Source organism: Leptomonas pyrrhocoris (assembly GCF_001293395.1).
Source record: "Leptomonas pyrrhocoris isolate H10 chromosome Unknown, whole genome shotgun sequence".
NCBI lineage: Eukaryota > Euglenozoa > Kinetoplastea > Trypanosomatida > Trypanosomatidae > Leptomonas > Leptomonas pyrrhocoris.
In genome coordinates this window covers 324,900-351,050 of record NW_015438367.1, presented here as the reverse complement: position 1 = coordinate 351,050, position 26,151 = coordinate 324,900, and the positions used below count along the sequence as shown (strand labels likewise).

The window sequence follows — 26,151 nt, the reverse complement described above, 5'->3', positions numbered from 1 at the left end:
GGGTACATAGTGAAGTCAAAGACTAGTAATCGCAGAAGGCAGAGAGAGAGAGAAAGAGAGGGAGCTTTGGGTGAGCGAGGCAGTCCCCTCCTCTCCTCCCTCCCCCTCAGTACGTCAGATCAAATTTTCACCACCGCCTCCGCAAAGTAGGTGCCGGTCTCATCATCGTGCCTTCGCCTCGCGCACAGCTCCAGTTCCGGTATCTCGAACAGCTGCGTGCCGTCGTCGCCCGCACCGATGCACGCTTCTTGGAAGACGTCCAGAATTGGCCGCGCATCGAACGGACGCCGTGCGCCGCGCACCTGCCGCCACTTCTTGTTCATGATGGTGACGTGCAACACCCGTCGCGCGCGCGCTGCCTCGGCGAGATCCTGAATGAGCTCCGCAAAGCTGTCGTGCAGGACACGCTGAAGCTGCTGCACCGTAGCGAGGGCAGCGGGGTCGTCGATGCCCATGTACACCACGCTGGCTTTCTGTGGCTGGTACAGCTCGTTGTCTTCGCCAGCCTTCATCACTTGCAGGCCACCGCCGAGGCGAATGAGAGGGTGACGATGGGCAGGGGCTAAGGACGCGTCACCGCTGAGCAACAGGGTGGGGACATTGCTGCTACTACTGTTGCTGCTCTTGTTCTTGAGAGCAGCGACGGCCTTCTCTTTGACGGCGGCCCAAGCAGCAGCAAAAGGCCCTTGCAGGAGCTCCTTTGCAAACTCTACGTCTTCGCGGCTGGGCAGTGAGAGCATGAGCAGCGTCATGTGCAGCTGCGGCGTGCTCGTGACCAGGTCGGGCGTCGCAGCGGTCTTCGAGGAAGAGGCGGAGGGGGCCGCTACGTCGCCCGTGTCCTCGGCGCCTGCTCCGGCGCTTTCCGCGTGGTCTGGAGACGCTTCGGCACCCACGAAGCTCCGCAGGTCCTCCAGCACCCGTGTAGCATTGGCGGTGATGGCGGGCAGCTTGCCGACAGGGATCGACACGAAGTGCGTGAAGCCGCCATCTACTTTTTCCTCCTTCGGTGCCCGCCGCTGCACCTTCGCCGTCGGCGCAGCACCACCACCTCCTCCCGCTGCCGCTGCCGCTTCTTCGTCACTGTCACGTCCACCACCATCGCCGGGCCGGCAGGGCTGTCCCTCGCCACAGCCTGGCTCATCATCCCACACACCGTCCTCCTCATCCTCGTCTCCCTCCTCCACCTTCATCGCATCTCGCATATCCGCTGCCTTTGTAGCACCCCGTGCCGCCGTGGAGCGTGACGCAGCGGTAGGCAGGTGCGGCTCAGTGAAAACTCGGTAGGTGCGCTTCGTGGAAGAAATTTGAAGGAACTGCACACCGGCGTCGCTGCTCGTTCCGGCGCGTTGCACCGCTGTCGCCGTGGCTGTTGTTGCCGCCGTGCGTCGTGCGTCGTTTGCGGTCTCACCTTTGCGGTTGGCGCAGCGTTGACTGGTGTAACCCGGCTCCGGTTGAAGACAAAAACCACACACGTGTCGGAGGTCTGTGCTCACCTTCCCGCACGAGGGGCATCGCCAGTTGCGATGCGGTGGCCGGGTAAGGTCGATCGGCCGCCCGTGCGGATCGCGCGAGTCCCCGTAGACGCTGACAAGCTGTTCCCGTGTGGCGGCGTCGACGCGCTTCTCCGCCTGCACGACGGCGACGTCCTCCTTCGTCATGGGCTGCACGGAGGATGGCGGGGCGATAAGGTGCGCCATGGCTTCCTGCCGCGGTGCTGCTGCGGTCTGTTTGTGTGTGTGTGAATGTATTTGTGTTCACAGAGGTGTGGTTCTCCGCTAATGGGAAGACACGTCAACCTTGGTGTACGTGGTGATGAAGGCAAGAATGGTAAACAACAATAATAATAAAAAAACAATTCGAAAAAGGAGGAAAGATGATTTCACTTCTGATGACAGAGCCGTCTTTCTCTATTCCCCGTCTCTACTGCGTTACACATCGTTCTGCGCTCCACGAGAAGAGAAGGACAGCAGCGGAAGCGAGAGACACAATAGCCTCCTTCCAGGGCCACGTTTTCTGCCATCTCAGAGGGACCGAATGCGTTTGGCAGCGTCACGTGCTGTTGTATTTTAGCGGTCGAAGGAAGTGCTTCATGCCGGGAGAAGTACGAAAACGGCCCGTGAGAGGCGCAATGACGATCACTCCGACGTTTTCTCCCTTGTTGGCCCTCCTCAACTCTCCAGTACTGTTTGCACGTATGCTGATGTGAAAGCGAATAGGAAGTAGAAAAACACACATACACCCACATGCCTTTTCATTGGGAAGCCTCGCTGTCGATGTCCACCGCCCGCGACGGCGACCCCCCTGGACGATAGCGAGCATACGGCTGGTTGGCAAGCGAGGCAGCTATCTGCTCCGCAGCGTTCACGGGACTGCGCACATATGTCGCTGTACCGCCTTGCTGCTGTTGCCGCTTTTCCCCGTTTCTGACTTCACCAGGAGGCGCCAACAGCGAGTTGCCGTCATCGTCGGAGTCTAGGAGCAGCACGGCTGTCTGGCGGGAGTTGTGCGCGTGCGGCGAGGGCGAAGACGGCCCGCCGGCCGGTGCGCTGGCTGCAATCACCGTGGGGTTCGTTGCGCCAACCAGAAGCACCGGCGACGGCGCAAAGCGGTCATCGTGGTGCTCCAGCGGCGGCGCAGGACCTCGCTCGCCCGTGCCGCCGAACGGACCACCACCGGAGGAAGGAGGGGTGCCGCGGGTTTGCACCTGCCCACTTGCCGGATCCACCCGCAAACCCATCGCGGCGAGTAGACGCGCCAAGTGCGGGTCCGTCCCCGCCCTCGACCGAATAAGGTCGTCTACCATGCTAGTGAGCGTCTTCGTCTGCGAATGCAGTTGGGCAGCTTCGTCCACCCGCTGCTGGCGTCGCCGCAGCACATCGGCCGCCTGCCGCCGCGCCGCGTCCTCGTCGTCTGCTGCGTTAAGAAGGCGGCTGCGGCGGTATTCCCTGTAGAACTCTTCCTCGGCCGCCCCGTACTGGTCGTTGCGGTCTTGCTCGAGAAACATCTCGTAGCGCTGGGCGTAGAGGAGGTCGCACCGCACCACGCTCAGCAGAGGGTCGTCCTGGAGGACCTCCTGGGTGGCCTGCATCTGTGTGCGGGTGGCAGTCGGCGGCTTCTCCAGCACCTTCGCCGCTCGCGTGAGGAGAGAAAAGAGCTCCTTCAGGTGCATGCCCGAGAGCCCGTCTCGCTTCACGGAGGACTCCTCCACCACCGTCTTGAAGAGCCACTCCTTCGCCAGCTTTTGGGCGAAGATGCTGTACTCGAGTGTGGGGTAGCACATGAGGCGGTACACGAAGACGGGACGGGTCTGCCCATAACGGTAGGCTCGGCCGATGGCCTGTTGATCGTCGGCAGGGTTGAAGCTGGTGTCGACGAGGATGACGCGAGTAGCGGCTGTGATGGTGACCCCCACCCCACCAGCCTTCATGCTGAGTAGAAACAAGTCTGGTCCATCGACGCGATCGAACTGGTCCAGCATGGCCGCACGTTGGACCGCGGTGTGGCTGCCGTCGAGACGGCAATACCGAATAGGACGTGTAAGCAGCGTGGACTGCGAGTCGAGCGCCGACGCACCCGGCTTCCCGCACCACTCCACATTCACTTTGGCGATCATAAACTCAAAGAATGTCAGAAGCTGCGTGGAGAGACTGAAGAGCAGAACGCGTTCGCCTTGCGCCATCGCCGCCGCAATCAGCTTCATCGCGGCGTGCAGTTTGACGCCATCTCCTAGCCGCGGCACGTAGGTCGGCGACGGCGGGATGCACAGCTCGTCATAGGTGAGTGGCGCGGGGTACTCAGCAGAGAAGGAGTGCTGCGTCACCCGTGTAAACTCTTCGTCTTCCTCTGCCTTGACCGCTTCGCTGCGCTTTCCACTGCTGTCGCTAGCACTGCTTTCGGAATCGGAGATTACCACCGCTTCTGCGTTCTCCGCACTAGAGGTGGCGTCATCACTGCCGCTCTCGCCGTCCTGTACCTCGTCGGCGTCCTCACGCACGTCCGCCGACAACCGCCTTCGTTTAGCAGGCAATTGCGCTGACAAACAGTGCTGCTGCTGGTGCTGTCGCGAATCCACTGCCGAGGCGCTCCGACGGCTCTTCTGCTCCAACTCCCAGTAGTCGCTGACACGCTTTCTAACCGAGGTGGTACGACCTCCCCCTCTTGCGGTGGAGTTGCGGTCGCGGTTCCCTTCCGCGTGTTGGTCGCGCATCTGAAAGAGCAATTGCGGGTGAGCAGCGATCTTCCCCGAGTAGGAAACCGCCGGCAGGAACTGCAGCTTCTGGCTGCCGTCGTGCTGTACGATTTGGATGAAGCGAAGGTACAGCTCCTTCTGCAGCTGTGACGGCGGCAGCACCACGACGTACTCGTGCAGCGGCGGGAGCTCGTTGCGGAGCGGGGTGCCGTCCACGCGCTGCACAAAGTGCCGCACCTCGTTGATAAGCGTGAAGGTTTTCTTCCGCGCCAGGTCCACCTCCTTCTCTGAGGCACGCGTTGTGGCCGAAGATTCGATGGGCTGAATAAAGTACTCACGAAAACGACGGCGACTGAAGTACTTGTGCACGCAGAAGTCCATCATCGCCCAATACTCATGCAAGTGGTTCTGCAACGGGGTGCCGGTGAGCAGCATGCGCCGCAACGGGTGCAGCTCCCGCAGGGCTTGCACGACGTGCAGGTGGACCGACTTGAGCCTATGGGCCTCGTCACACACCACGAGCTCGGTGAAGGGGTCCGCGTCGCCACCGCAGGCCTTGCCGCCCTCATCGCTGCGACGCTCTCGCAAGTCGAGACGGTGCCGCTCGCGTGCTACCGCCGCCGTGTGCTCTTCGTCGTCCTCTCTGTGCAACGCAGAAGATGAAGAAGCAACTGCGGGAGAGGCGTGTAGCGGGTTCAACTCGCGTTCGTGCTTCTGCACCCACACGCTGTCTTCTTCCACCAGCTGCACGAGACGGACTAGCGCCTTGTAGCCGATTAGCAGCACTCCGCCATCGCGCCGCCACTGGCGAAACACGTCGACCCGCTGACGTGGCCGAAGCCCCTCTTCGATGACGAGTGGGTGAAGGCGGTACTCCTCGGGGAAGCTGCGGGACCACGTGTAAAACTCGCGCTTCCACCCCGACTGCGTTGATTTCGGAACGACAATCAATACGCGCGGGCGGTGTGCGGTGGACGTGTGCGCGGTGCCGCGGCTCTCCTCGCGTCGCTGGAAGGCCGCCATGAAGAGATGCAAAAAGATGACTACCTGCCCCGTCTTGCCGAGGCCCATGGTGTGGGCCAGGATGCAGCCCACGGCGGGGACCTGACCAACGGGCCCCTCCGCCAGAATACTCCAGAGAAAGCGGATGCCTTCAATTTGATGCGGGCGCAATGTGAGCTTGTGTGAAACCGCAGATGAGGGAGCTTTCTTCAATGTTGGCGACGGTACTGCTGCTGCAGCCTCTGTTGGGGTGGCGGTCGATACATCCGGCAGCAGCGCAGACGGCAGCAAGACGTCCCATTGAGAGTACCCGTGAACGGCACTGTCCCAGTTGCTGATGTTGACGAGACGACGACAGCGATCGCGTGCGAGTAGCGCGGCAGCAGTAACAGTACCAGTCGTTGGGGAGGAAGGCGACGATGACGGCTGCGGTGTGCCTTCTTCATCCGTGTTGGTCAACATCTCGCCTTCTACCGCTTTAAAGCGCTTGGCAGAAGCCTCCTTGGACACAAAAAAGGTCTCCAGCTCCTCGCGGACGTCGGCGGAGGTCATGGCGCGTAACTCTGCGAGGGAGCGCGGTGGCGGAGTGAGCCGCTGTACCGGCATCGCGCAGGGCGAACCACCAGCGTGGGGAAAGTCAGCCCCCGTTGCCTGCGGCTGCTTCTGTTGTTTATGCGCGTCGTTTGCACACGAAGCCGCTGCTGTGTCGCCTTCCGGCGTCGTCCCAGGATGCGCATCGGCGCCGTTTTGCTGCTGTGCAACGGCGGGCGTTGAGGTCGGCGGGCGACGTCGAGGTGGCGCCAAGTTGAAGAGAACGTCCTCCATGGTTGGGGACGAGCGAAGGGGGCGGTAGGCAGGGCTCTTTGCCTCGCCGGCGCTGCTGTCGCTGGCACGACTGTGCGGCCTCACGTCGCCAAACACAGCATCGTTGCTTTCGTCCTCCTCGCTGGCGGACGAGTCAATGAAGAAGACTTCGTTGTCGCTCGCCATGATAAACCGTCGCTACGTTAGAACAGTTGGTGCTCAACCTACCTAGCTGTCACATACTGCAAAGGCAGGAGGCTTAGGCTATTTTTCCTACGTTAAATGTCTCCTTCGTGGACGTGATGTATTAGCGCTTACTCGTTAAGAAAGGTGGATTTAACGCACGCACGCACGCACGCACACACACACACACACACGGAGAAAACCTCTTCACGTGTGTGTAGGAGACAAACAACTGCTACTCCCCCCTCTTCAAAAACAAGTGAGAAAGCCGCACGAGGCGTCTGTGCCAGCTTCCTTCGTTTCCAGCCAACTCAATCGCGTGTGGGAGTTTATGTAGAAGGCGGAGTGCGGATGACCAGAAAATGGCCCAAACTGGAAAGAGAAAACAACAGCAACGAAGAACGCATTCGGAGAACAAAGACAATTTCACGAGAGTCAGCAGCCCGCAGCGCATTGGGCGGAATGGAAGAAGCCGCGCAGGCAAGAACCGTAATAGTAACAAAAGAAAACGGGTGTTGAACCACACAGGAACAACACCATGAGCGGCATGTGGTCGTTTTCGATATACTCCACTACGAGGATGGGGAGGGTGGGGTGGGTGGGTGGACCCACACTAGGCCTCTTTTTTCTCTGTTTTGTTAGCGACAATTTCGTTTACTTCCGCTTTTCTTCTCCCTCGCTTTGTGGGTAGAGGTTCCACGCGGTGATTTGTGATAGCGTAAACTCCACCTACACGTTCAGTGCACACTGACGCCTGCTACGTTGAGGTAAGCAACACAGTCACTCCGCATTTGAGGGAGTAATACTGACACACGCAAGGAGGAACTCCCTTGACAGATGCTACGGCGTTCCCTACAGGGTTCAGCGTGGAGACATCCGGCAGCGGCGTCAGCACTTCCATAGCCAACGCCACATAAACGGCGCTATCACGTGTCTTACTTTCCAGCCCTTCTGCTCGCGCTCTGAGTGTGACCTGAAGTTCCGGCAACTGAGCAACCCCCCCGGCACTCAGCTGCGGTGAAGGAGATGGCGCGAGGACCGCTGCAGCCTCCCACGGGACGGCGGCATTGGCTCTGGCAGCGTCTTCACCCATTGCCGTCTCCGTGGTTCGACTGGCGACCGATGCCCGTATCTCTTCCAGTACCGCCCGCTCTTCTGGGGAGCATCGAGGCTGCAAAGACGCAGGCAGCTGCACCGTTGGTGCTCCTACAGAGCTCAAAAGTAGCTCACAAGAAGAAGCGCCGCCGCTGCTGTCGACTCCCTCGTCGCTGCTTGCCGTCTGCAGACCTCTACGCACGGAGACATCACTCACCGCCAGCGTTGTCACGTAAAGGTCGTGCTGCAAGTTGAGGTTTACGAGACGGAAGCGCCACTCTAAATATGCCTTTCCATGGCTTCCGGTGCGGGTACTTCCTACGTACTGCCAACACGGCAACGCCGAAGTTGCTGCGTAGCCGGTGCCATCCAGGAAAAGCGGCAGCGGCAGCGTTGTCGTCTTCTTTTTGTTTGCTGACACCTTTTGAGAGGGAGGCGGAGAAGGAGAAGTGAAGGTTGTTGCCGCTGAGAGGGCGACGTGAGAGGGAGGGACGGAGGACGTCTCCGCTCCACTATTTCTTATCACCTCACTCGATGCATCGTTGTGACTCGTCGCGAGGAGGCCGTCCACGTTGTCTTCGTCCGCCTCCGAGTCGCTGCCTCCGTCTCCGCCGGCAGCCGTTGTCATCTCCTGGGTGGACAGCTGCCGTTGCCGCTCCGCTGCCTTCTCCAGCAGCACCGACCAGTGCGCGTAGACCAGCTGCACCTCGCTTTCGGACAGCGCTGGACGGTCCAAAAGCACCACACGCGTACAAGGGACACGGTGGCAATGCACGTCAGCACCATCATCATCATCTGCCGCTTCGCCACCGCTTTCGCGTTGCCGCGAGGGAAGCCGCCATGCGAGTCCTGTTAGCAGTTCCTTTCGTCCGCGTGGAACGCAGTAGGCAGGCAGGCCCAAGGGGCGGTCGTGCTCCCGCTGCAGCAGCGACTGCAGGTAGGCGGAGGTGGGTGTGTGGTAGAGGGCGGACACGGTGGGTGTGGCAGCGGGGGTGCTGCCACTGAGAATGACGTTGCTAGTCGGCGTCGGTGTAGCGAAGGCCGGCTCTATGGTTGTCGCACGTATTTTAGCTGGTGTGCGGCCGGGCAGCGTCGAGAACAGCGCGGCGAGGGCGGAGGGGGAGCTGCCATTGGTGCGGAGTATTGCGTGGCGAGTAGGAGAGGACGTCGCCGTAGCTGCTGCTGCTGCTTTGCGCTGCTGCGCCACGACCGCTGCTGGCTGGTAGCGCTGCATCCACTCATGCAGCGTAAGCTGACGTGTGTCCACCGCCTCGGCACAAAGGCCCATGACGGACTGCTGGGTGCGCGCAATAAAGTCCACCTCCGATGATCCCGGAGGGTGTACGGACAAGGAGGGCGCCGCCTCGATCGTGTCGGGTTGGTCTGCACCGCCGAAGAAGGCCCACGCCTCCTGCGCCAAGTCCCACACTCGCGCCACCTGCACAGCGCCTGGAGGAGCACAAACCGCTTGTTTGTCGAGTGGCACCTTTGCGCGATGCACCGCTTCACGTTCTCGTAGCACCTCCAGCGCCACGGCAGGGTGGAGGCCCGCCACGAGGTCCACTGCGTCCTCCCCCTCCTCGTCGCCTGCTGCTGCTGTTGTGTTTATTGATTTCTTCTCACCTTCTTTGTGCCGCTGCCGAGGGGTCGCGTCGCCGCGTGGTGAGTTCGGCGATGTACGCCGCTGCCTGCCAGATGTCAGCTTCGTGTACGTCTCCCACGCCGCGTGGGAGAGCGACATCTTTGGTGGTTCGTGAGGAAGAAGACAGAGGAGCTCCTCTCCGACATCGCCAGCAGCGTCGTTCGGGCAGAGGATCTCATGCAGACGACTACGCAGGGCACTGTTGGCGCTGCGCTGTGAATTGCGCCGGTCTCGCATTACCTCCGTCTTGTCTTCCCCCATGACGCTGTCTAGGTAGGAAATCAGCTGCTCCATGGAGGGGAAGGCTTGGTAGCTGTGCCACTCGCAGCACGGGCACACGGCGAAGTAGCGCATGTCGTTTGTTAACCGAATGTCAAGCGCTGACACCGATGATGCTGGCGCTAATGCTCCACCGTCGCCGCTGTCGCGACGGTCATTTCGATAGGAGGGCCGACAACACGACGCGCCTCTGTTTGGGTTGTTGTTTGGAGAGGTAACACGCGCTTCCTCTGCGTCACGTTGCGTCTCGCACGGTTCGCTGCCGCCGTGACCACCGCATCGAGGGCACAGAAAGCACTGTCGACAGCGCGTGCTCACGTGCAACGAGCGCCAGCGCATCTCTTCGCGACGCTCGCGCCGACGCCGGTGACGCTCCAGTTTGGCCTTCATCGCTGCTGAGAGTCCCTGAAGCTGCAACTTGCGTGCCAGCAGTGCACGAGTGGCTGTGGTGGACACGTTGTGCGCTGTGCGACAGCACCGCGGTGCGGAGGGACGCCGCCAGTAGAGCTGCTCGACCTCCACGCTGCCGCAAGTCGGGCACCGCCAGGCGAGCGGAACCGTTTCCACGCGAGCGTGGGGTGACGCGGCGGACGCACAAGCGGTTGTGTGGGTGGGGTCGCGCTGCAGATCCGAGTTTGCGGTAGTCGGGTAGGGCGGGAGAGGAGGCGGATACGACAAAAGCCACGGTGAAACTAACGCCGCCGTGGGTGCGACTTCACTAAACGTAGGGAGCACGTACGCATCGATGAAGTCGACGCGGGAGGTAAAGTCAGCATCCGAGAGGTTTACGACCGCGTTCCAGCCACACGGAGAGGAAGTAAGGGAGGACGACATGTGACGGCGAAACCATGCAAAAGGCAGAAGAGGCCTGTGTAAAGTCAATCACCTATTGTGATGTAGCTTGTTTTTTTGAACCGCTGACGCTCGTTTGCGTGCGTGCGTGAATACAGAACGGATGCGGGTTTTCAGGAAGAGCGCAGATGAAAGGAAAGACAAACAAACAAGAAAGTTGAAATGAAATTCGCAAATCCACTCCAGCGACGGAAACAGAAAATATGCTACAGGCTAGCCATGGGCAATAGGCCCAGGGAGTTGCAGCTACTACTGCTGTTCCGCGGTCTTCGCACACGACTTCCAACACACACACACGCACGCACACACAGACATAGATTTCGTGGTACAAGGACACTTCTTTCCCTTGGAAAACAACAGCAACTGCCTGCGCGTGTCTCTCCGCTCTCCTCCCCTTCCCCCCTGTGGACATCACGCTTACATATAGGAGCGTGACTCCATGGTTGACAATTCCCCAATTCTCCGTTTTTCTTTGATATATATATTTTTAACGGAAATCACTGCAGTGCTTCACATCAACACCTTTCTAGTTGGCTGTACATACGGAAAAGATAGGGAAAAACACACACACACTTTGCTCCGGTACTACACGCGACACGCGTGCAAAAATACCCTTGCTTCAGAGCGCATCGTAACCGGCCAAGAAAGAGCGGGAGGAATACAAGGCGAGGAGAAGTGGCGTGTGCGAGGTGCGACGCCGCGTCGGATCCTCTTTTCCACCTTTCTCCTTCTTGAATGCCGGCGCGTTCGTCGACCTTAGCGGCGACGGTCTGCCTCCTCCTTCTCATCTGGGTCGACGGGCACGCCGTCGAGTCGCGTCAGCTTCGGCAGACGCTGCAGCATCATGTAGCGGTACTCCTGATTGCTGGCGGCACCGCTGCACAACGGATTGTTGAGGAAGAGCACGTCTGTGAGCTCGGGACACTGGTTCCCTAGGCGGTCAATCTCGGTCCAGCTATTGATGAGGTTGTTGCTCATATACAGCACCTTAAGATTCTTGAGCTTGTCCAGCCCGGTCAGCTTATCAATTTTGTTGTAGGAGATCCACAGCTGCTCCAGCTGCGGCAAGTCGAGCTGCTCTAGCTTGCGGATGTTGTTGCGGCCCAGCGAGAGCACCTTCAGGCTCTTCAGCTCCTTCAGACCGGGTCCGATCTTCTCAATGGCGTTGGTGCTGAGGCCAAGGTGCTCGCACTCCTTCAGCGTCGTGATTTCCTTGTCCATCTTCACGATGGGCGGCAGGAGACCGATGAGGAGCACTTTAGACTCCTGCGCCGCCACCACACGCGGCACGTTCTCCTGCTCTGCCTCCGGCACATTGACGAGGCGGCGGCGGTACTCGGCCTCCTCGAAGCGCGCGATGGCCTCCTTGACGGTGGTGGACATGATTACCGTTGCTTTTAAAAATTTCAAATATTCGCGTGTGGCGAGTAAAGGCTGTGGAGTTGACGTAAAGGAGAAAAGAAAAGAAAACACACAACCTTACTTCGGTGACGTCGATGCTTGCCTGCTGCCCGTTCGAGATCGTTCCTCCGGCGTGTGTGTGTGTGTGTGTGTGTGTGTACAGTGGGACACGAAAACACAGGACTTTTGCTGATGTGGTGGGCGTCGCTCAAATTGGGCTCTTGTGAAGCGTATCGAGTTGGATTGCAGAGAGGGAGAGGTAGGAGAGTGAGGCGGGTACTCAGGGAAATGGTGAGGAGAGAGAAAAGGGAAAATAAAACAACAACAACGTTGCTGACCAACTACGAAAAGGGCGATGAATCAGTCGAGGAGGGGGGGGGGTTCCCGAACGACTCCACGTTCAGCAAAACATCTTCCGTTCTCAGGACTCTTCAGATGGGTCTCCTCACATCCAAAGGTCCAAGTCAGCCCCCTCCATCCTTTCTCTCAATGCTGCTGGGGCATCCGGGCTGGGCTGGGCGCGGTACCTTTGCCACACGGACTCTACTGCGCCTTCGCAGAGTCCCACACTGCTGTCCCCAGTTTCTACGTAGGCAGCAGTAAAGGTAGTCCCTTATCATTTCGCTGCACGGCAAAAATTTGGGGAAGAAGAGGGAGAAAGAGAACAAGAAAAATGAGCTATTGCGAGCAGGCATGTAAAGCATGGATCCACAGCTACACCCCCGCATACATTCCCCTTCTCTTTTCCCTTGCTGCTGCTGGTTCTGCGCTACTCGATGCCGACGATGACCTTCGCGTTGAGGGACTGCACCTTCCACGACACACGCGTTAGCACGGGTCCCGTCGGGTTGCGCACCCGCACCTCCGGCACCGGTGCGAGGCTCCACTTCCGCTCCTCGCCCGCCCTCTGCGGGTTGCGTGGGTGCCGCAGCGTCGCGGCGCGGGCGGCCGAGCGCACCATCTCGCGCACCTCCTGCCGTTGGTGATGACTCCACTCCCGCTCCTGCTGAGAGTGGTTTGCGGCTGCGGCAGCCTCGTCCTGCAGGGACACGTCCAGTCGTGGCGGTGGAGGGGACCTGTGAGGGGCGTCGCGCAGGCTGGTGGGGGAGGGATCAGCGTGTTCAAGTGGCGGAGTGTGCGGGCTTTGCAGTGTCGCGGCTCCGTCATTTTCTGCCTGGACAGCGCCCGGCGGCGGCGGCGGTGACAGCGCACCCAATAGCGGTGCGAGGGCATCCGTCGGTAGGAGGGAGTCGACCTTGCAAAAGCCGATGTTCGCCATCGGGTAGAAGCCCGTGAGCACGACGGTGCGGGCGTGCGGGTGTCCAATGACGGCCACCGAGGTAAAGGCACCACCAATGGGCACCCGCACGTACCGCTGCCAGGGCAGCTCTGCGAGATCGCGGAAGCAGCGGGTGATCATGTCGACGGCAGACGCACGCGAGGGCTCGGTGATCAGCGGGACGTTGGCTACATCTGCGGCAGCAGCGGCGTCCTCTCCTTTACCGTCTCCCTTTTCTGTTGTCTGCTGTGGCGACGGGAGGGGCGGTGCGTCTCGCAGCGACGACCGCCAGCGGTCCTGCGCGGCATGAAGGAAGCTGGCCGTGTCGGGTGACTGTGTCATACATGATTGGCCTCCGCCGTCGTCGTCGTCGTTCGTGCTCTCTTTCAGCGCTGCATGTGCAGGACCATCCGTGCCATCACCCGCGTCCTCGTCATCGGGGCGTGCGTCGTGCAGGCGCGTGGCCTGCGCATCGCCCAGCGGAATGTAAAACATCGCCGTCTCCGGGGCGTCTGCTTTGGCACACCCGCCAAAGTAGCACAAACAAGAGCCGACGATCGGCAGCTCCAGCGTCGTCAGTGCGCCGAACGCGCGCGGCGAGGGCAGTCGCGGGGCGTCCATCCACCACTGACCGGTGATGGGCGAGAAAACCCACACGAGCGTCTCTGCCGTGGCGGGGCCGTCGAAGGCGATGGAGTTGACGCGCGGCAGCCCAGGAGGGGAGTTGGTGCGTGCACCAGCACTCGTGTTAGTGTTACCACCACCACCAGCAGCACTGTTGATAATACTATTATTATTATTGGCACCAGCGGTGGGGGGAGAGGTGAGGCTGTCGACACCGGCCAGCGCAGGCATACTCGCCGTCACCGACAATAAATCATCTCTGACAATGCCGCTATCCGTGGGATGAGAGATAATGCTGTCTCTTCCGTGTGCAGACTGCGCCGAGGCTTCATCACCCGCATTGACAATGCCAGGTAACCCAGACAAGGACGTGCCGGTGACGCTTCGGTTCCCCGCACCACCACCACCACCACCACCACTAAATGGGCCACCCACGCTGTGCATCGGTGTGGTGGAGGCGCTATTCATGGCGGAGTAGCTCACAGCTGTTTGATCGGGTGCGATGCAGCTTTGATGACCACCCGCGAAGATGATGACGTCGCCGTACACCGTCGTCGCGGTGCCACAGATTTTCTCCGGCATCCGGTACTGCCCCGACGCAGCGCCCGATGTTTCGGCCACCACGCTCGAGATGGAGCGGAAGGAAGCAGCGGTGTTGGGTGCGGACGTTGTAGTCGCAGTAGCTGCCGCCGTGGTGGACGTGCGTGCGTGAGGGGAGGTGGTATACAACCAGGAGGGCGGGTAGTGCCGCGACGCCCACGACCGCGTCGGCACGTCCAGCACCTCATACGTGTCCAGCACCTCCCCCTCTTCGTTGTAGCCGCCAAAGACAAAAATGCGTCCACGAAAAGCCACCGCACTCGCCGCAGCGCGCTTCTCGTTCAGGTCCGGCAACACCGTCCAGTGCTTCTCCATGGGGTCGTACTCGTACGCGCGGTCCAACACCACCCCTTCGTACGTCTCCCCACCAAACATGTAGAGGTGCCGATCGTAGGTGACCGTCGCGGCTTGGGTCCAGGCCGGGTCCTCGGGGCGCTGAAGGCCAGGCGTGCGCACCGCCCCGAACAGCGCCCGCTCCCGCTCAATCGCGCGTCGCACCGTCATCTGCACGTAGCTCCACGGCAGCGTTTTGGTGTTCTGTGTGCGGATGTCCACCGTCAAGAAAGACGAGGCCGGAACTGCCTGCGAGTTGCTGTGCAGAGCGGCAGGTGTGGTGGACATGGCGCGGCGCTGATCCGCGCCAGACCGAAGTCGGCCCGCCGCCCCACCGGCACCGCCACCCTTCGCATCGAAGACAACGCGCTTTAGCGCACGCGGGAAGTAGAACAAACCGTGCACGGGGTCGAGGAGGTGAATGCCATGGATTTGGCGCAGGCGGGAGAGAACGTTCTGCGGCGACTCGACCACGCAGTCCTGCCAGAACCTCGACACCCGTGCGACGAGACCCGAAATGGTGGAGTAGTCGAGGAAGGTGAAGACGTACCGCAGCAGATCGAGCGGCAGTCCGCCGAGGGTGTTGTAGTGCTGGGAGAGGAGGCGCCGCAGAAAAGTGTCGGGGGAAACGCGCAGCACCTCCGCCGCAGCGAGAATGCGCTGCTCCGTGACAGGAGACAGCGCTAACGATGACCCGGACATTACACGAACGTATGTGGGTTGGATGTGAACGCAGAGCGCGCACCGCCTCTGTTGTCAATGATCAGGGGAGAGAAAAAAAAGCGTAGTGTAATTTGATGATTCTTTCTTGTATTACGGATAAACTGGTGGCGGCGAGCAACGAGCGTGCGCCCGCGCCGAGTGGGGGGGGGGGGAATGAATAAATGAGAGGGAGCCGAATGAAGTAAGAGAAGGTTATGGGAGCAAAATAAGCGCGTGAGTGCGTAGGTATAGCAGAAACAAACATACAAACAATAGAAGAGAGAGAGAATAGTGGTTGGGGATCATAAAAACCTACACAGCTCCAAATGCGCAGCAAACCACAACCCCTCTAAGGGGAAAAAGAAATATATGTTGTTAAGAGGACAGCAGTAATCTGCACTGGCGCGCCGGTAGACAGCTGCACGGCGACGCCTAATGCGGTCTTCGATATTTGTACGAAGTCCCTCCCTCTCAATCACACGTGCTGTGGAAGTGCTCTTACCTTTTCCAAATGGGCTAAAGAAAAAACAAAAGGTATAATGGAAGAGAAAGAAGAGGCGAACAGTGGAGAAAAATGGGAGCAAAACATGTGCATTAGGCCTACAGGAAAATAGCAACAACAACAACACACACACACACAGATATCCGTTCTGCTCTTCATGATTTTGATGAGCTAGCCCAATAGTTCATCTGTGCTTTCTAAAAGTACGCTGCTTTACGTTCCATGCACAGTCGGCAAGGCGGCAGCGACCTCAACAGAGAAGACCTCACTTTCTCTTTATGCAAACAGCAACTACAAGAGAAGAGCACTGTGTCAGAGGCAGGGGATAACACCGCGCCTCAGTTTCTGTCAGCGCAGATTCTTTTGACACGTCGTATTTCGTACTGCCGGTTGTTCATTTTTCCAGACTGCTGACAGTTCCACATAACGCACGGAGTTGTCCCAGTAATAACAGAAAATAACAGAAGGGAGAAATAAAACGTAAGACAATGTTGTTTTGCTAAACATGAAAATCAGAATAGGGAAAAACATGGTAGAAACACCTTGACGACAGTGTAGGGCAGATTAGTAGGAGAACAAGAAAAATAAAGTATGTATCCTTCAAGCTATTGAATGTCTTCCTCCTCGCCTTCTCATTTGAAAGCTTCTGTGATAACGCAATGCAACCGGCACAGGTGGGAAAGAAAGAAAGAGGCGGCGGGGATGGGACTCGCTGTGCCTTCGTGTGCCCTCACAGGTGCATCGGCTAAAAATGTCTCTCTCTCTCTCTCTCTCCACACATTATTGTCAAAAGTACACTTCTGAGAATTTGAATCGATTGGTTTTGCATTTACCGAAAAGAGCGAGTTAACACGGTAGGCGGCGAAATCGTCGTGTCTGGAGTGTACAACAGTAATAAAAATAATAGTTAAAACAGCGACGTTTCAAAATGCGCTACCTGGAATACACCAACAACAATTGAAGAGCGAGAGAAGCAACAGAGTGGCCTTGGAAGGACTTCAACTTAAAAAACATATATATCCAGCGATCATAGAAACACACTCACCCACTCATACAAACATGGGGAAAGGACCTGTGGAGATATTCTGCCGACAGAGGCGGCGAGTGCGCAGTTGTCAAGAACATCTTCGTGAGGGTTCGAGTACCTGAAAGACTGCCTGAGAAATGACACACACACACACACACACGCATATATATTTATATGTCACCTGTTTCCTTTTCTCCATTTCTCTGCGGTTCTTATTCCCCGCAGAACTCAACTTTACCACTAAAAAGAGAAAGCAAGATATACAAGAGCACACAAACGCTAGGCACAGCAGAGGGTGCTGCACGGCGCAGTGTCGGCACAGCCCGCATGAAATATATATTTCGCAGGTGTGCCGACCTGCAATGCCGTACCGCCGCCTTTTTTCATCTCTTAATAGAGTGTTTTGTCAAAAGAAGGCCGCTTTACAAGATGCAGGCTTTAATCGCAAATGAGTCAGCTAGAGGAAAGAAGGCGATGAAGTCAAGATACATACGCCGTTAACGACACGACGGGTGTCTCTGCAGAGGTTCGCCAGGACTGTACTCCGCAGAGGACGACGACAACACCAACAACGAGGAGGAAAGCCGAAAGAAGAAGGAGGATAAAAAAGAGCTGCGCCGCCGCTTTTCGTTTCTTCTGGTTTTCTCCTTTCCTCACTTCAGCCACAACTGCGACAGAGAAAAAAAACAAAACCACAACAATTAGAAATTATAACAAGAGAAGAGGAGAGCTGATTGTGTTTACGTCCTCATGGCGCCCTCCGACACTAAGAAGTCAACAATATATATGTTCCTTTTGGGTTCCTCTTTCCTCTAATCTCTTACTTGAAGAAGTTGGTAGGCTACTTGTTCTTTGCTTTTCAGAAACACAGGAGGAGAAACATCAAAAGCGAGAAACAAACAGGAGAAACAAGAATTTTTCTGTGGCAGACACAGCCACACACTCACACACAATGGTAGTGCGTTTCTCACGCGCATCCTTTTCTTTTCCAGTTTGAAAAGACAAGCGCGCTCTTACGCTGTCGCGGTCACTGGCGCGCTGTTGCCGCTGTTCACGGCGCGGTGCGTAGAGGCAATACGTGGCGCACACGCCTCCAGCCGGTCTGTGCTCTCCGTATCCAGCTCACAGTCCCGCACGAGCACCACACGCAGCGCAGAGCACGTGTCCAAGAGCTCCGCCATCCGCGTCACGCCGGAGTGGCACGCATCCACGCTGACCAACCTGTACAGTCCACGCAGGGCGGTGAGGTCCGTCAGGTTGGCACACCCCGCCACGGACAGCCGTTCCAGCGCCGTGCAGGAGCGGAGGAAATCGACGCCTGCGATGGCGGTGTCGGCGGCCTCCACGACCGTCAGATTGGCGTGGTGCGACAGCGCCGAAAAGTCTCGCAAGGAGGGGCACTGGTTCACCTTCACCTCCTCCAGCAGCAGACTCGTCCGCAGGGCGCCCAGCTGCGTGTCCAGCAGTCCCGAGCAGTGGGAGGCGTTGAAGCGCTCCAATTTTGTCAGGCGGCCCTCCAGCGGCCGCAGTGTCGAGATCCGCTTGCAGTGCGAAATATCGAGCCGGCGCAGGGGGCCGCCGCCGCCCACGCCGTCCAGCGAGGCGAGGCTGGCGTTGCCGTGCAGGTCCAGCACGCGCAGCGACGACAGCGCAGCGAGGGCGGACACGTCTTGCAGGTCCGCGCAGTTCGACACGTTCAGCTCCGACAGGCGCGGGCAGGTCAAAGCGAAGGAGTCGATGCTCGACAGCTTCGTGGAGTCCAGGCGAGCCACCCGCAGCTCCAGGCAGTCGTCCAGCAGGTTATTCACCTGCTCCCGGCTCAGCGCACGGCAGCCAGAGAGGAGCGCCGTCGTCAGAGCCGGCGCCCATGCCGCCAATGTTGGGGCGGGGAAGACGACCAACCCGCTGAAGGACGCCTTCAGAATTCGAAGGTGGTGAAGCTGCTCGGCGCTGTTGCTGCCGCTGTCTTCTGCGCCGTCTGCCGCCGCCTCTGCACGGCTCCACTGCAGGGACGTGAGGCAGCGGCAATTCGAGACGTCGATGCGCTCCAACTCGGTCACCGCCGATGGGTTCAGCTGCACCGCCCGCAGACGGCTCCCGCCAACGAAGAGGGAAACAGTGCGCCGTACCAGCGATGCAACGGCAGGGTCGTGCATCGAAAGCACACTCGCAACGGTGGCATCCGCAGGAGCCACAGCATCCGTCGCGGGAGGAAGGTTGACGCCGTAATAGAGGCTGCCGGTGAGACGAGCTGCGCGGAACACAACCGGCACGTGCGCGCCGTCCTTCCGAATCCACCAGAGAGCGTGGAAAAATGTCAATGGAATTGACTCTGCGTGGATGCACACGGTGCGAGTTGGGCGGCGATGGCAGGATACTTCTTCGTCCTTGCGGAACTCCTCGTGGTGGAGGCGGAGACCTTGTACGACGTACCCGCGCGACGATCGCTCGACCGCACGGCGCGCGGCGGGGGAGGTGGCACTGAGGGCGAGCGGCACTGGCGAGGCAGCCTTGAAGTACTCGCACACGAAGCTGAACATTGGTTGTTGTTGTTGGTTGGGCGTGGTGCGTGGATAACAACAACAGAAACAAATGAAGAGGTGCTCAGAGAGAGAGAAGGGGGAGGGAAGGCCGGTGAAACGGTGTTTCTTGTGTGTTTTCCCGAGCCGTAATGGTTCGTTGGCACGTCAACAATGGAAGAGGTTATGAGTGCTCTTCTTAAAGGAAAAAATCAAAACCAAAGAAAAGAAATGCTTAAGAAGAATAAAATGAAGTAGAAGGCATGTGTTTGCTGCCTTGGCCGCAGAGCAGGAGGGTTTCACACACACACACACACACACACACACACACACCAGGGATGAGAAAAGAGAGAAAGGACGCATAAGAAGTAAAGGACAAATAGAATACTAATATTAAAAAAAACATTTCATACCGTGTGAAGAGCGCGGTGAATTGCACTGCGTTGTCTTCAGCCAGGAGCATCGCGTCGCGGACAGAGTTGGGCGCGGCGGGTATCACCAATCCACAGTTTTTAATCTGCAAAGATGTAAAGTTAGTAAGAGGAAGAGGAGGAAAGAAAAGCAAACAATGCAGCAGAAAAAAATTCAATAACATAGCAGTAGCCAGCTAAAAAGAAAACGGAAAGATTCGTATACACCGTTCTATGTGTACTCGCAGGTGACGCAGGCGGGATCTTCAACGTGCGCGCTTCCGCGTAGTGCGCCGCTTTGGTGCGGGCTTTGACGTTCTCCCTGTTTCTTTTGCTGGCGCCTCCTCCTCCTCTGCGTGCTCAACCGACGCTGCATTTGTGTCCCAGGCGGGCAGGTCGGCCGCGCCAGCGTGAATGTCACCCGCAGACGTGCCATCACGTACATTGTCGGCCGTCTCCACATCGACCACTGAGGCAGCGTTCACGGGGGTAGCTTCAGCCTTCGCGGGTGCAGGGGACGGCGCAGCTTGCGTTGCGATTGGTGGCGGTTGCGCTCTGCTGTCTTCCGCCGCAACCGCTGGCAGTGCTGCTGTCGATGGAGCCCAGCTCTGCGTTCCCTTGGCGTGAACCTCACCGATGTACGGCAACGTGCTGCTGTTCACGCCAGCCTTGAACTCTATCACCTCCCCCGCTTCTTCGTCCTCCTCATCAGAAAGGAAGTCCATATCGGGTGGAACTTGCAGCGCTGCCCGCACGTCACGCTGCGACTGTCCAGTCTTCGACACCAGCTCCATCTCAGCCAAGTAGTAGTTGTCCGTCCACCGGTTTGCGGCCTCCATCGCCACCGCGGAGGCCTCGGCAAGCCGTCGGAGCAGGTCTGGCAGGCTCTGAAACGTGGACATCGCTTTCTGCTGCGCGAGCAGTCGTGTTCGCTGCGCTGCCCAGTCCCTGCGATGTGCGAGCTCACTTTGAAGAGGTCCCTCCTCTGTGAAGCCAACACGCGCGTGCTCTGTTGCCAAGAAGGCGTCGACTTTCGCATGCTCTGCCTGCAGCGCTGTGTGCCACTCTCGCAGCTGTCGAGGGGCCACGACGGCGCACGCGCGTTCTACCGCATCTGAAGAGAGCGCCCCTTCACCGCACGTGAGGCGCCGCAGCAGTTCCGCGTACGTCAGAGGGCCGCCACTCCCTCCGTGCTTTCCAGTAGAAGGCTTCAGCTTCTGCGCTTCGGTCAGGGGAAACTTCCAAAACAGCGTGCTGACGCCCACGCGGTCTTGTTGAACTCGGTTTTCGGAAACGAGCAGCAGCACGCACTCCTCCACGCTTTGGTAGATGACGGGCGTCTGTTTCGGGATGAGTTGCTGCAGCTCCTTCATCGTGTAGGGCTGCGGGTGCGCGGTGATCCATCGCTCCACGAGCACCACCTTCTCCTCAAGCGAGAGGCCTTTTCTCTTCTTCGCCGTTGCAGCGCACATAGTTGGCTACGGGGAAGAAGACGACGAGGAAGAAGTGTGAAATGCACTTCCCGGTGTTTGTGTCGCCCGGCTCGGTTGGCTGCCAACGATTTTTTCTTGTAGTTGTGAACACGAGAAGAAAGAGAAGAGAAGAAGAGAGGAGAGAGGACAGTTTAGGTTCGTTCCGCAAGACGTGAGACAACAACAAGGCCCATCTATTTAATAACTAGATACGAGCCGCAGGTGCTGTCGTCAATGCACGACACTCGCCGTCTGCGGGGGAGGCAGAGAGAGAAGGAGAAGGGCAGCCGACCCACCCACCAACAAAGCAGGTGCGTTGGAATGGCAGGAGGGTTGTCGTGTTGTTCCGTCCTGCGTGAGAAGTGAGAGAGGGCAAGCTGGGGTGGTGTACAAGAAATCTTCCATTTCGAGCTCCAACAAGGCACACAGGGGATAAAAACAATAGGGATATGTATTTTATTTTCAGAACATGAAGAAAAAGAAGGAGACGTTGACGCCGCGCTTTACAGCGCCAAAATTATTTTTTACATCGATGGTTGAACTGAAAGCGACGAAGGTATGAATCCACGGCTCTGCAGGTCGCGGGGGGAGTCAGCAAGAAACACACACAAGGGACACGTATGCGGATCAACACGGTGCTGCATGAGGAATGAGAAGAGAAAAAGGCGGCTTACAGAAGTCGCTTCGACGCTTGCCGCCATTACCGTCTCTTGGATGAGCTTCCTTTCGGCGCAGCACCGTCGTCACCGGAATGTCTTGTTGTAACAATGGACCGAGCTAACCGCGTGCGCAAGGAGAGACTTGCTGGACACATCCCGTATGGTGGACAGCGGTGGCAGGGAAATGCTGCGGCCCTCTGCGTTGCCTATTGCCGTCACGGCGAGGCCACGACTGGGGAAGGAAGACACACTGGAGGACTGCTTGCTTGCGTTCGTCGTAGCCACCGTCGGACCTGCCGATTCTGCGGCAGCAGTTGCGTCCAAGATAGCAGACGCCCGCTGCTGCTGTCGACGCCGCTGTGCGTCCACAATGCGTCGTGTCTTCGCCTCCGCCGCGGTGCGTGGTGGCGGCCGCGGGATGGGCGCTGATAGCGGCACGGTGCGACTCATCGGGGGCGTGGAGGAGGTGAGCGTGCAGGGCGTGGCATTGTTGAGGGAGCATGCCGTCGTGCTGGATGGACCACGCAGGGGGCCTGCACCCGGCACCCGCCGACGCCGTCGCACGCAGCAGCTATTGCCGTCCATCAGCACGTCCATTGACGAGAAGATGGAGTCCGACACGGTGTGCAGGCGGGCGCTGTCCACGGACTGCTGCGCCAGAGGGCCGGTGCCGATGCCCGGCCGACGGTCCATTTCAGCGAATGTGATGCTGTGCGACCGGCTGCCACGGGCGATCTCACCACCACCTCCTCCGCCGTTGGGATCACCATTGCTGCTGACGGAGGACAGAGGAAGGAGGGAGTAAAGGTTGACCTTCCGCGCGGGCCTGCGCTGCATGCGTGTCGGCGCCGCCGCCACACTGCTGACGCCGTCCGTCGCAGGTTTCGACGACGGGTGAAAAGAGATGGTCGGTGCGTCGGCGTTGCTCGTCGACAGCGGCGGCGACGTCGCCGGAGGCTGCGCCGAGTCAGCGGGGGAGAGCACCGCGAAGGGTGACAGGGACAGCACGGGTTTTGCGTCGCGTTGGGAAGGTGCGTGCCCGAGTGGTATGAGTGAGGCGAACGGTGTACCGCGGGACTCTGCCGTGGACGGTGCGCCGGTTGGCGTCCCTCTCCCGGTGCCCGTCACAGCGGCGTGCTGGAGCGTGCCGACGGAGACGACTCGCACGTGATCGCTGCTGTCGGTCGGCAGTGCATCGACTCCGCGAGGCGGTGATGAGAACATAAGGCGGCGACGCGTAGAAGGCGGCAAGGGGCGAAGCTGCAGACCGGTAGACGAAGCGAAGATAGCGGTCGACGATGGCGGCGCTGGTTCTCCGACGAGAAAGGAGGAGGCGAAGGGCTGTTCGTTCGTTGACGTAGGCAGCGCGGATGCCGCCGCCTGCGATGACGCCGACGCCGCGGGTGCTCGCGAGACACCGGCTAAGAGTGCCAGCAGCTGTTCCTCCGACGCGACGGGGCACGCGTTTCCGTTCTCATCCTCAGGTCCTCCTTCCTTCGCGGCTGCCTGCTGTTGAAGAAGTTCTTCTACCATGTTTTCCACCGCGGCGTCCAGCGCTGCCTGGTCCACCTGCGCCACCTGCGCGTCAAGGGCACTGCGCAGGGCCTCCGAGTTGTGTATGGCTGCACGGAACATTGGGTGAGAGTAGAGGGGGAAGTGGTGGGTGTCAACTTTGCAAAACGGTGTTGTGGCGGTGCCGTTGCGGCAGCCGCGGATCTGCCTCATCGTTTCCCTCCGTGCTGTGCGTCGTTGCGGGCAAGGTTCGTTGGTTGTGTGGTAATCTAATACAAGCCTGTGCGAAAGTCAGCAAGAATCGGCAGATATCAGAGGCGCTGGAAAGGGGGAGGGGGGGGGGGGAAGGCAAAGGAGAGGAGGGGAGAGCGAAATCACGAGAGCTGGCGTCCATTTGTAGAAGAAGAAAACGAGCACGATGGAGACTCGCTCCGTCATTCGCAGCGGAAGCGTTCTTTCGTCCTTTGTATTGTGTGGTTCTTGTTGTTGCCGCCTTGCGTTACAAGAGCGGCTGTCGTTCAAAACCACCGCGTATGAACACAGAAGAGGAGCAATGAGCTCCGCCCATTCAGGAGGTGGATCACGTGCAGCGTGGGGAAGCTGAGCCGGCAAAAACAAAACTGAAAGGTGAGGTGTGCATTACGGAGTGGAGACGACCGACCACACCAGCCCTCCTACCATAGACACACAGACACACACATCAAAGGATAACAGCCAATCACTACGCAAACCGAAGACACAGCAGCAACCCGCTACCTGGCACTTTTCAGCGCTGTGCCTGCACGCCCGAATTCACTCACGGAGAGAGGGAGAGGGTCAATCACTGTCCGAAGATTCACTGCTGCTGCTGCTGCTGCCCGAGGAGATCTCTGTCTCGCTCTCCGATGAAGAAGAGACACGTCCGCGCTTCTTCTTTTTCGCCGCCGCCGCCTTCGCCGGCTTACGCGCAGATGTGGCCGCCGCCTTCTTCCTCGCGGGCTTCGCGTCTGCATCACCGCCGTTGCTGCCATTCGCTGCTGCTGCGGCGGCACTTTTTTTCGCTCGGGGTTTGCGCGCCGCCGCCTTCGGCTTTGCCGCGCCAACACCCGTCATGGTGACGGCCGTGACGCCGTCCGCGATGACCTTTCCACGCTTCGCCTTCCCGCTGCCCGCATCATTTTGGCTCCCTTCCTCCGCATCGCCGTTCTCCTCCCCGCCTGCGTTGGCGGCGTCGCCTTTGTCCGTGCGCTTCAGCGTGCTCTTCGCGAAGCTGTCAAAGCGGTGGGTTCGATTAAACTCCCGCGTGAAGGCCGCCTTCACCGCCGTGGCGATGTTCACCGGCGGCACCGCGCTCGGCGTCTCCATGCGCTTAAAGTGCGTTAGCGTCTGCACCACGTCCCAGTCATCGCGCATTAAATTGTACTGATCCATGAAGGCAATCACCGCGGCGATGCCTTCCTTTTCGTTCTCGGCCAGCGGGGCGGCTAACGGGCGCTCCCAGCCGTGTGGCATGTAATCCGCAACGACGTCCTCTTGGTTGCCGGAGATGCCGTGGGTGGGGTGGGAGGCCTGCATCGCTACGCACTGCGCCAGTCGACGGTTCTTGCCCGCCGTGGAGTTGTGGCCGAGCAGCTGCGGAAACTTCACTGGTCGTTGCAGGTCGAAGAACTTCTGCTGACCCGTGAGGAAGGTCTCGTACTTGCCGCGTGTATACACGCACGGCGCGATGCTCGACGACAGCACGTGAAAGCGTGAGACGGACCAGTTCTGCTCGTAGTACATAATGCGTTGCGCCGCATCGGCACGGGAGATGGCGCTGGCGGCCTGCGCGACGGCACCCATCCAATCTCGGCCGTCCACCGGCGCCGGGTTAAAGTGCAGATAGTTCTCCTGCACGAACAGGTCGATGAGGTCGGAGTTGTAGTAGCAGGATTGCATCTCCGCAATGCTGTGTCGCTCCCCGCGCGACGTGCCTTGTAGCAGGAAGTACTCGGCGGAGTCGAAGAGTCCGGCGTCGCCGTCTTTGGTGGCCTGCGCGGCGCACTCCGCCAGCTGCCGCTGCTCCAGCGACGTTCGATTAAGACACCACAGCTGCAGGTTGTTCAGCATATTGCGTATATCGCTGCCCGATTTCTTGATGATGTCCTGCAGCAGCGGTTTGGAAAGCGAGATGCCCTCGCGGGCGAGGACGCGGTCGCAGAGGTAGTTCGCCACGATGTTGCACGGGGGGTGACTGAAGCGCATGTCCTCCACGTAGTTCAGCAGCGATCGCAGCTTTGGATGCCAGCGATCGTTGCAGGTGCAGATAATGGGAATGCGGGTCGTCTTGAGCATCTCGATCACCTCCCCGACGCCGCCAATGTCGCAGCCGTCCACCTCGTCCATCAGCAGCACCACGTTCGTGTACGACGTGGCCTGCGCGGAGAAGGCGCGGTTGCCGGTTAGGTCCGATACGTTCTCGCGGAGTGACTTGCGGCTGCGGAAGTCGCTGGCATTGTACTCCACGACGGTCCGGCCAAGCTCGCGAGCGACGACGTAGACGGTGGTCGTCTTGCCGACCCCAGGTGACCCGGACAGCAGCACGCCGTGTGGCTTCTTTGGGTCATCGCCTGGGCTGCCGACTGCGGTGAAGTTCTCTAGCCAGGCTTTGAGTTTGTTTGCGCAGACGGGGTAGCACATTTCTGCGATGGAGCGCGGCTTATACTTGTCGGCCCACAGCTCACTGCGCGGCTGTTGCTGCGATGGAGAGTGGGCTGGCACGTCGCCTTGACTATCGGTGGAAAAGTGAAGGACAGACATTTCTTGTGTGCGCAGTGAAGTCTATGTGACGAGTAAGTAGGAAAGAATGGGGGGGGGGGATGAGGGTGTCACAGACGAGACGACACACCATCCGATGGTTGCCCCGAGGACATGAAACAAGAATAATAACAATAGTTGGAAAAAAAAAAACACCGAGTTGCAATAAGAGAAAATGAATCTATGTGTACCACTGCAGCAGGCGGGTGCAAGACAACGATAATGACTGCATGACCCGACAGAGTTTGCGGTGGTGAGAGGGAGAGGGAAGATGCCCAAAAAGGGGCGTA

General features: G+C 59.0%; 9 protein-coding genes across 13 annotated transcripts; all 9 read right to left on the bottom strand.

Moving 5' to 3' along the window:
* Nucleotides 1-119: 119 nt before the first annotated feature.
* On the bottom strand, nucleotides 120-1,798 carry ABB37_05652 (hypothetical protein; the record flags this gene model as incomplete). 2 transcript variants are annotated; one of them, XM_015803758.1, is made up of 1 exon in its annotated part: nucleotides 120-1,798. In XM_015803758.1, exon 1 carries the CDS (start codon nucleotides 1,695-1,697, stop codon nucleotides 120-122), a length of 1,578 nt encoding a protein of 525 aa, XP_015657583.1. In that variant the 5' UTR covers nucleotides 1,698-1,798. The 2 variants fall into 2 exon arrangements, with proteins under 2 accessions (XP_015657583.1, XP_015657584.1); XM_015803759.1 differs by having other exon boundaries at nucleotides 120-1,777.
* A 453-nt stretch (nucleotides 1,799-2,251) lies between these two features.
* ABB37_05651 (putative Helicase-like protein) lies at nucleotides 2,252-6,181 on the bottom strand (the record flags this gene model as incomplete). Its single annotated transcript, XM_015803757.1, has 1 exon — nucleotides 2,252-6,181. One exon carries the CDS (start codon nucleotides 6,179-6,181, stop codon nucleotides 2,252-2,254), a length of 3,930 nt encoding a protein of 1,309 aa, XP_015657582.1.
* Nucleotides 6,182-6,935: 754 nt separating this feature from the next.
* ABB37_05650 (hypothetical protein) lies at nucleotides 6,936-10,113 on the bottom strand (the record flags this gene model as incomplete). The annotated part of the gene is made up of 1 exon (XM_015803756.1): nucleotides 6,936-10,113. The coding sequence occupies exon 1, from the start codon at nucleotides 10,026-10,028 to the stop codon at nucleotides 6,936-6,938; it is 3,093 nt and encodes a 1,030-aa protein (XP_015657581.1). The 5' UTR covers nucleotides 10,029-10,113.
* A 689-nt stretch (nucleotides 10,114-10,802) lies between these two features.
* Nucleotides 10,803-11,669, bottom strand: ABB37_05649 (putative mitochondrial Dynein light chain; the record flags this gene model as incomplete). The annotated part of the gene is made up of 1 exon (XM_015803755.1): nucleotides 10,803-11,669. The coding sequence occupies exon 1, from the start codon at nucleotides 11,427-11,429 to the stop codon at nucleotides 10,803-10,805; it is 627 nt and encodes a 208-aa protein (XP_015657580.1). The 5' UTR covers nucleotides 11,430-11,669.
* Nucleotides 11,670-12,216: 547 nt separating this feature from the next.
* On the bottom strand, nucleotides 12,217-15,503 carry ABB37_05648 (hypothetical protein; the record flags this gene model as incomplete). Its single annotated transcript, XM_015803754.1, has 1 exon — nucleotides 12,217-15,503. The coding sequence occupies exon 1, from the start codon at nucleotides 14,983-14,985 to the stop codon at nucleotides 12,217-12,219; it is 2,769 nt and encodes a 922-aa protein (XP_015657579.1). The 5' UTR covers nucleotides 14,986-15,503.
* Nucleotides 15,504-17,527: 2,024 nt separating this feature from the next.
* Nucleotides 17,528-19,311, bottom strand: ABB37_05647 (hypothetical protein; the record flags this gene model as incomplete). Of its 2 annotated transcripts, none has more annotated exons than XM_015803752.1 (1): nucleotides 17,528-19,311. In XM_015803752.1, exon 1 carries the CDS (start codon nucleotides 19,052-19,054, stop codon nucleotides 17,528-17,530), a length of 1,527 nt encoding a protein of 508 aa, XP_015657577.1. In that variant the 5' UTR covers nucleotides 19,055-19,311. The 2 variants fall into 2 exon arrangements, with proteins under 2 accessions (XP_015657577.1, XP_015657578.1); XM_015803753.1 differs by having other exon boundaries at nucleotides 17,528-19,307.
* Nucleotides 19,312-19,709: 398 nt separating this feature from the next.
* On the bottom strand, nucleotides 19,710-21,012 carry ABB37_05646 (hypothetical protein; the record flags this gene model as incomplete). Its single annotated transcript, XM_015803751.1, has 1 exon — nucleotides 19,710-21,012. Exon 1 carries the CDS (start codon nucleotides 20,913-20,915, stop codon nucleotides 19,710-19,712), a length of 1,206 nt encoding a protein of 401 aa, XP_015657576.1. The 5' UTR covers nucleotides 20,916-21,012.
* Nucleotides 21,013-21,658: 646 nt separating this feature from the next.
* ABB37_05645 (hypothetical protein) lies at nucleotides 21,659-23,408 on the bottom strand (the record flags this gene model as incomplete). The annotated part of the gene is made up of 1 exon (XM_015803750.1): nucleotides 21,659-23,408. Exon 1 carries the CDS (start codon nucleotides 23,207-23,209, stop codon nucleotides 21,659-21,661), a length of 1,551 nt encoding a protein of 516 aa, XP_015657575.1. The 5' UTR covers nucleotides 23,210-23,408.
* Nucleotides 23,409-23,902: 494 nt separating this feature from the next.
* ABB37_05644 (putative replication factor C subunit 1) lies at nucleotides 23,903-26,089 on the bottom strand (the record flags this gene model as incomplete). 3 transcript variants are annotated; one of them, XM_015803747.1, is made up of 1 exon in its annotated part: nucleotides 23,903-26,089. In XM_015803747.1, the coding sequence occupies exon 1, from the start codon at nucleotides 25,862-25,864 to the stop codon at nucleotides 23,903-23,905; it is 1,962 nt and encodes a 653-aa protein (XP_015657572.1). In that variant the 5' UTR covers nucleotides 25,865-26,089. The 3 variants fall into 3 exon arrangements, with proteins under 3 accessions (XP_015657572.1, XP_015657573.1, XP_015657574.1); XM_015803748.1 differs by having other exon boundaries at nucleotides 23,903-26,056; XM_015803749.1 differs by having other exon boundaries at nucleotides 23,903-25,887.
* Nucleotides 26,090-26,151: the final 62 nt, after the last annotated feature.